Source organism: Callorhinus ursinus, unplaced genomic scaffold (assembly GCF_003265705.2).
Source record: "Callorhinus ursinus isolate GAN/ISIS: 27379988/994484 unplaced genomic scaffold, GSC_fseal_2.0 scaffold1721, whole genome shotgun sequence".
Lineage (NCBI taxonomy): Eukaryota > Metazoa > Chordata > Mammalia > Carnivora > Otariidae > Callorhinus > Callorhinus ursinus.
In genome coordinates, this window is record NW_027398775.1 from 1 (window position 1) to 8,686 (window position 8,686).

General features: G+C 35.6%; 1 protein-coding gene across 1 annotated transcript; it reads left to right on the forward strand.

Moving 5' to 3' along the window:
• Window positions 1–6: 6 nt before the first annotated feature.
• LOC112819225 (complement factor H-like) lies at window positions 7–8,292 on the forward strand (the record flags this gene model as incomplete). The annotated part of the gene is made up of 4 exons (XM_025866216.2): window positions 7–186; window positions 2,865–3,038; window positions 7,426–7,608; window positions 8,083–8,292. Coding segments are annotated over exons 1-4 (631 nt in total), but the record flags the coding sequence as incomplete, so codon positions are not given.
• Window positions 8,293–8,686: the final 394 nt, after the last annotated feature.

The window sequence follows — 8,686 nt, forward strand, 5'->3', positions numbered from 1 at the left end:
CAGAGGTGGAGAGTACATGTGGAGATATACCTGAACTTCATTACGGCTCTGTTGCTGAGTCTTCTGCCCCTCCCTATCGCCATGGAGATTCAGTAGAGTTCAATTGCAAAGAAGAATTTACAATGATTGGACACAAGTCAATTACATGTATTAGTGGAATGTGGACCCCACTTCCTCAGTGCATCGGTGAGAAGACACTTCTCAAACTGACAGTCAATGAAATTTAATATTTTTATGGTAAAAACTATGTTTGCAAACATATATTTGAAATTTAGGTATATTCTTGAAAATGTCAGGTCTTAGGAGTACCTGGGTGGCTCAGTAGGTTAAGGGTCTGCCTTCCACCCAGGTTATGATCCTAGGGTCCTTCTCCTTCTCTCTCTGACCCTCCCCCTGCTCATGCTCTGTCTCTCTTTCTCTCTCTAGCACTGTCTCTCAAATAAGTAAATAACATCTAAAAAAGAAAAAAGAAAATATCAGGTCTTAAATTATAATGAAGACCTACATTGCTTATAGTTCATTACGTGTCCACAAATTAGCAATAGAATTTTATCAATATTCTGTCCCAGATATTTACGTTGTTTATAAGTGTGAAGCTAAATTTTACTTATAGTTATTCATATGATTTAAATATGAATACTAATTGCCAAAATAGAAGTATATTTGCATAAATCCCACTTTTGTTTTTACATGACACTCTTGATTTCAGGCACTGGAAAACAAATAAACTTCATACCCACTTGCTACATTCCTATAGGATCTTGCCTCTCTCAAAGTTTCTAACAATTTCCCAATCTGTTTCAAATGCAACAACAAGTTTATGTGCTGAAGGGTGGGTGGGCTGCAGGCCCTCACAGTCGGTGGTAGAACTGAAAGGAGGCAGTCAGGGTTAGGCCATGAAACAAATCTGATGGATGGACTTCCCCCTGATTGATGTGTGTGAATCTTCCTGACCTTTGGATACCAAGTCTTTTATGACTAACTGGGAGAATATTGGGGGCCCTTTTCATTTTTCCCTTGGAATGAGTTCTTTCCTAGAGTTTTCCTAAGTCCTACATTCAAACAGAGCCCTGGTTGTCCAGTCTTATTTATTCATCAGATTTCTAGGCATTAATTGTTCCAAGGAGAAGGTAGGGCTTGGGCTCATGCTCCATGAGAGCAGAGATTTACTCCTATTTTGTTCATGATGTATTCCCAATACCCAAAAGACTGGCAGACATACAGCAGACATTACATACAGCAGACATTACATTACATACAGAGTTTGTTGAATGAATCATAAAGTTTTGGTGCTTATTAATCCTTACATTTTTGCTAAACACATTCCCATTAGAAGTATTGTCAGTCCTTCAAGACCAAACTTCATCTTTGTCCTCTTCTGTCTCCACAAATGATCTTCCCTTATTTCATATGGGAGGTAAAACCCAAGGTTATAACAGGCATGAAAACTCTCAACTTTCATTCTTATTCTGAAACATCTGCTTCAATTATTACTCTTTTCTGATCTCAGAGTTTGCCTTCCAAAGGTTAATCTTCTACCTATATTCAGCTTAACATAATCCCCTTACAGGTATAATAGACCTTACTCCAATTTTCTCCTCTCAGTGTTTATTTTGTACCTCCAGTTAGTCTAGCTGTTCACTCTTCTCTGAATGTTTATTTTCCCCTAATAAACAAAGAAATTTTTTCAGAAACCAATCAATCATAGGACAATGACAACAACCACTACCACTCCTTTTGACTATAGATCATCCTTTAGTTACCATCCCCTGAACACCTTGTTTTGTCTCCCTCAACACTATGGACAAGCCCTAAAAATAGGATAAATTCTTGCCTCTAGTGTTTTTTGAATTAGTCTCCTTTGTTTTATTTTTCAATGTATTACAAAATCATTACTTCTTTGGTTAATCATTAACAAATCATTAATAAAGACCTACATCAACTCATATTTTATCAAATCCAAAAAGTACTTTAATCTGTATTGAATTTTTGAAATATGTAGCTACATAAAAAGTTGTTATATTTAACTCAGAGTCACCAAAAATTTACTATTATAATGTTAAAATATTATTGAATTATAGGGTGATCTGATATATAAAATAGCTCTTCAAAGATTGTAAGAGTATAAACAGGAGGGTGCCTGGGTGGCTTAGTTGGTTAAGTGACTGCCTTCGGCTCGAGTCATGATCCTGGAGTCCTGGGATCAAGTCCCGCATCAGGCCTCCTTGCTCAACAGGGAGTCTGCTTCTCCCTCTAACCCTACCCCCTCTTGTGCTCTCTCTTTCTCACTCTCTCAAATAAATAAAAAAATTTAAAAATAAAAAAAAAAGAGTATAAACAGGAAACAGGTTGTGGCTTTAAGCACCCAACTTCTCATTCTAAGAATGTGTTCCTAATTTTTAGTGATCATGCAAAAGATCTACTTAAGTATTCACATTCTGTATACTACATCTTAGATGTACTTTTCTTATTATATTACATTACCTTTATTGAAAAAAATATATATAAACTAGCAACTTCATATATTCTATTTCCACAGATAAATATGGGACCAAATGTAGTCAGGTGATGACCGTTCAGTCTGTAGATTATCCAAAAGAGTGAACCTCTTACACTTTTTTAATCCCCAAAGTGCAGAATGTATTTATGATGGACATTTTCTCCAAAATTTCAAAGACTGGACACAGGACGTATGTTCATACATAAGAGCCCATCTCATGCAATATGGTCAGGAATAAATTGGTTGGTGGGGTTTATGGGCTCAAATTCTAATTTCATTATACTATTGACTCTAAGCTATTTTTTGTAGTAGTTGCTTTGATTCTTATAATTAGTCTTTTCAAGGGAATATTTTCATTTTATAGCAAATGATGAACTTGAGAAGTGTAAATACAGCTTGACTAGACAAGAAGCAAATCCATTAAGTAAGACTGTATTTGATCATAATGAGAAAATAAGTTATAAATGCAGAGGAACAATAAAGCAGAAACATTCAACATGCATAAATGGACGATGGGATCCTGAACTAAACTGCACAGGTAAGCTCTTGTTTACAATATTTTCAAAAACTTACTCTATTTCTTCCTAATTTATAAAAGTAGTATCTTTGCGGTTTCTAAAAATTTTTACCTATGTAAACTAACGGAAACTAACACGGAAACTAACCAAAACCCTATTTCTAAATACTAATTGCATCAGTGCATTAGTCCGCTATAAAACAAAACACCCAGAAACTTGGTGGTCTTGAATTAACATCCAGCCAGGTATCTTGAAGAATTAGTATTTGGGTTTGCTTTGAGGCTGAAGAGAGCACAAAGCTGGCATCCCCCTGGTTTCCCTGCCCTGAGAAGCACCTCTGTAGCCTCCAGATGTGTGGCAAATCTGAAGTCTGCCCCTCAAGCGAAAGGTCCAGGACAAGTAAATTGGCCTTTTTCACAACAAGACTGAGGGTGTGTTTCAGGGGGCTGTCTGTGTAGAGCCCTGGAGGCGGTAGCCTGCCAAGAATTACCTGTCCCATTGTTACAGTCCTGCGGAAGCCAGAAAGGCAAGCCCCTCTGGCTACTAGCTCCAAGAGATGGAGGATCATCCCCTATGTGGACCGAGCATGTTGCCAGCTTTAGTGAGAAGGCAGGGCTGGGCCACACCTGCTGGCTTTTATGGGGCCACAGGAGAGCACTGGGCTGGAGTGCACCTGCCGGTGTTCTCAAGGTGGAGGGCGAGTGTGAAAATGGCACCTGCCACACCTCCGTCGTGGAAAGAGTCCCAACAGACCCCTGCCCCTCAGGTAGATGCTTTAAGATTAGCAAATGGCTCTCCTTCTCATACGTCTAGGTATTTCTCAAACTGTTCCTTTCACATTGGTTCCCTGGGGATAGTGAGTCTGGGTGACAGCTCTTTAAGCAAAGTATCTCAGGGGGTGCCTGGATGGCTCGGTTAGGTGTCCACCTTCCAATCAGGTCATGATCTCAGGGTCCTGGGATCCAGCCCCACATCAGGCTTTCTGCTGAACAGGAAGTCAGCTTCTCCCTCCCCTCTGCCTGCCACTCCCATTGCTTGTACTCTCGCTCTCTCTCTCTGTCAAATAAATAAATAAAATCTTAAAAAAAAAAGAAGTATCCCCGTTCTCTGCAGCCCATTGAGTCTCCTGGATGTGAGACCCATTGGTTTTCAAAGCCAGGTGTTGGGGGGCTCATCTTTCTTTTGCAGGTCCCAGAGTTTGGGGTGCTGATGTGGGACACAAACCTCTCTCTCCTCAGGGAGAAGCTCTGGATTTGTGAGATCCCACCTGAGAGTGTGTAGCCCTGCCAAGGGTGGGAGTTTGGTCCCTACTGGGTCTCTGACTCTCCCACCCATCTCGATGTGGCCCTTTTACTGTTTGTTGTGAAGGAGCTCTTCAGCTAGTTTTCAGGTCTTTTTTAGAGGAAATTGTTCCATATGTACCTGTGTGTCTCTGGGAGGAAATAAGGTCAGTTTCTTCCTATACATTTGTCCTCACACTTGATTTGTGCACATTGATTTTATACTCTGACACTATACCAAGTTGCATTATTCATTTTAGGTACTGTTTTGTAGATCTGTTGCAATTTTCTGTAAGCAATTATGTCACTGAAAATACAAGACTTTATTTTTGCCGGTCCTTTTTTATTTTTATTTTTTCTCTTATCACACTGACTTGGACCTCCAGTAAACTGTTGAAAGGAAATGATGAGAACATACAACTTTGCCCTATTCCTGATCACTGGGAGAGGATATTCAACATTTTACCACAAGTATAATGTCAATTTAGGATTTTTGTAGATGCCCCTTATCAGCTTAAGGAAATTCCCTTCTATTCTTACTTAACTGAGTGAGAAATTTTATGATCAACCCATGTTGAATGTTTTTAAATGCTTTTTATGTATCTCTCGATATGATAATATGACTTCCTTAATTCTGTTAATCCAGTGAATTATATACATAAATTTTTGGATGTTGAACAGATCTCTCCTCCCTAGAGTGAATTCTACGAGGTAGTGACAGGTTATTCTTCCTATATTTTCATGTACTCGATTTGCTGATATATTTTTAAGGGGTTTTACATCTATATTCATGAGGAATACTAATCTCTAGCTACTTTGTCTTTTAATGCCTCTCCCAAGTTTTGTTGTTAGGATTATCATGGCCTCATAAAACGAATTGAGGACTGTTCTCTGCTTCTCTGTCTTCTGAAAGTATAAATGTAATATTATTATTACACATATTATTATTTTATTATTTGTATCTTAAATGATTGATAGACTTCACCTGTAAAGTCATCTGATACATAATTTGCTTTTTTGGAAGTTTTTTTGATGAAGAATTCAATTTCTTTAATAAGTAGTGAAATATTCAGATTTTCTTACTGTCTTTTGTCAACGCAAGGAAGTTGGATTTTTGAAGAAATATCTATTTTATCTAATTTATGAAATTGATTGGTATACATTTGTTTCTAATACTCACTTAATATTCTATTTTCATTTTAATTATATAGTGTGTTTGTTGGTATCACTTCTTTCATTCTTGACATTGATAGTTATTTTTCTCTTTCAACTGTATTATTCTTCCTGGGTTTTCTTTTTTTCTTCAGTTTTATTAATATTTCCAGATAGCCAATTTTAACACTTAATTTTCTCCATTTACTCTCTCTTCTATTTTTTAACCTTATTAACATTCACTATTTTTTTGTTTTCTTTTTTCTATTTGTCTTTCCAATTTTTTCTCCTCTGTGGACAAACTGTTTTTTTCATTCTACTTACTTTGCTTTTAATTTTATTTTTTCATTTCTTAAGGTAGGAAATTAAAACATGGATTTAAACCATCCTACTTTTCAAAGATAAACTCCATTTTTCCTTCCAAGTACAGCTGTAGCAGTCTCAAAATTTTTATATCTCAAAATTTTTATACACATTTCATTTTCATTTAATTCTATGTGAAATGTTTTCTAATATTCCTTGTGATTTCTTCTTTGACCTATCAGTTATTTTGAATTTTGTTTCTTAATTTCCAAATATTTATTTTTTCCTAAATAAAGTTATTCTCTTTTAACAGCTTTTTTGTGGTATGATTGCTATACAAAGAACTGCAAAAAAAAATACAGAATAATTTTTAAAACATAAAAATAAAATAAAATACAAATAATTAATTAAAATACAAAGAAACTTTTTTAAAAAGTATAAACAGGTGATTTGCAGAATAGTAATTCTGCCTTTAGGGAAATTTAGTTGTTAGACCAACCTATAGCAAAAATGTATCAAAGGAAGTACAAATTAAGATTATTAGGGCAAAAATGGTAAAGATCAGATACAGAAGAAACTCAATCTTTGACAATGCATTGAAAAAAAATGCCAAGATATTTAAAACAAATAAGAAGAAAAGGTTTTGATTAAATATAAAATACTTCTACACTTAGATAGAAATAGAAAATACGAGAAATAGAAAATATTAGTAAGCATGAATGAAGTGTATTCGGTCAAATATTTCTCTGAATTGACTACAAAATCTTGAGTAACTGAAAGGACTTACAAGACTTCCCAGTGTACACTCACATAAGACCTTTAATGAAATAAATGCACGACAGGAGAAAGCAAAATCAAGGAATCAGAGAGAGATCCAAAAGCCTCCAGGTACAGCCAGCCAAAGGCTTCCCTCAGTTGAACAAGACATGCTTTGTCTTCAGATTATGAGCTGCCAAGATACACGTGCAGTATCTCTGTTCTCTGGGAGCTCAAACACAAGTTTACAGAGGAATCTTGTGTCCCTTGCTGGTCATGCAACTGAAGCCAAGGCTGTCTGATCTGTTCAACAGGGTGCTTTTCGTTAGCCTATCTCTCTCTTACTGTTTACTAGCCAAGCTAGTAAACAGTACCTCCAGAGAGTTTTGAACTCTAAACAACACACTGTAAACATTAGTGACCATATCTAATTCTTATCTTAGCCAAGAATCTGTATCAGATAATTGATCGTTAACTACACGTAATTCTTCCTCTGACTAATTAGCTTCCGTTCCACACCTTGTGAGGGTTTAAATCCAATCACAATACATTTGATTATGGATATCTGTAAACAAGATCCTGATATCAGTATTTATTTAGTGCCTCTTACTGAGTGGACAACTCAGAACATCCTAATGGTTAGAAACCATTAAAATAAGTTTTACATACATCAAGCAAGATTTGTCACAGAAAGAATAAAAGGAAGATACTACAAGTAACATGGTGAGAATATAAACCACATGTGATATATTAAAGTGCTCTACAAGCCCAAGAGTATAACATGTTTAAATATCGAACATAATGTCATTATTTGATCATTAGTGGTACATTATTATTGAGTTTTCTGGTTAATTATCTGGTTAATATGTTTAACTTATGATTTTTAATCAAGAAATCTAAATTTTAATATTTTTAGAAGTTAGAACGCAGTCATGCCCCCCTCCACCTCAGATTCCCAAAGCTCAAAATATGGCAACGACGGTGAATTATCAGGATGGAGAAAAAGTATCTGTTGTCTGTCAAGACAATTATATGCTTCAGGATGCCGAAGAAATTGTGTGCAAAGATGGAAGATGGCAGTCAATACCACGCTGTGTTGGTCAGTACTGCGTAACTTGCTTCATAACATTCTTTCAAATGAGGTTAATACTCCCCTGTGCTTTGTGAAAAGGAACAAGATGAAGACCTTTCTCTATACCTATTTCACTTTACCTTGAAACAGTACATTACAAACTAAGTATACAAACCAATCAGCGTTCTTTCACTTCTACTGTGAAATGAACAGACAAAAACTTTGGGTTATTGTGCAAATACCAGAGAAAATTTCTCTTTATGCCTATTTTACTCCTCATGATGAACAGGACAAGAATGAGGGGGCATAGTGAACAAGTAGATAATAGCATAGATTTTATGGGGACATATATGCTTGCAAGTTTCAAATGTTTTTCAGTTTTTCGTTAATTTAGTTTGTTCAAATTATCCTTATTTTAAAATCCCAAATGGCATTTGATTGCATTTTTGAATTTAAACATTGTGTCTATACTTGACCCTTTGATCTCTGTTCTTCATATAGAAAAACTTGCATGTCCTCAACCACCTCATATAGAACATGGAACCATTAAATCATCTGAATTTTCAGAAGAAAGAGAAGAATCATCGAAACCTAAGATTTACCCACATGGCAGCAAGTTAAATTACACGTGTGAGGATGGTTTCAGGGTATCGGAAAAAGATGAGATAATATGCCAGATGGGAAAATGGAGTTCTCTACCCCAGTGTGTAGGTGAGGACAGTATGCAAACTAAAATTCTAGTTCCAATTTTCAGTAAAATCCATTAAACATAATTGTCATCGAAGTCATGAGAAAGAATCCGTTAGGTTTCTAAATATCTCAAATCATTTATATATTTATGTATTTTACCAAATAATTTTTGCATAATCAAATCTATCCCATTTTTGTTAATTTGTTTGGTTCATTATAGAATCACTTTTAATTCTGGCAGTTGTTTAATTAAAACTAGATGAGTAGTGCAGTTAAACCTACCTATTTATATATAGGTATGACTATTCATATTCCTACCTCTTTATACAAGTTGTACTGTTTGCTTTGCCATCAGTTCTGTTGTGTTTTTCTTATCATTTTCTTCCTGATTTCTTACAATATGTGGTACTTATTT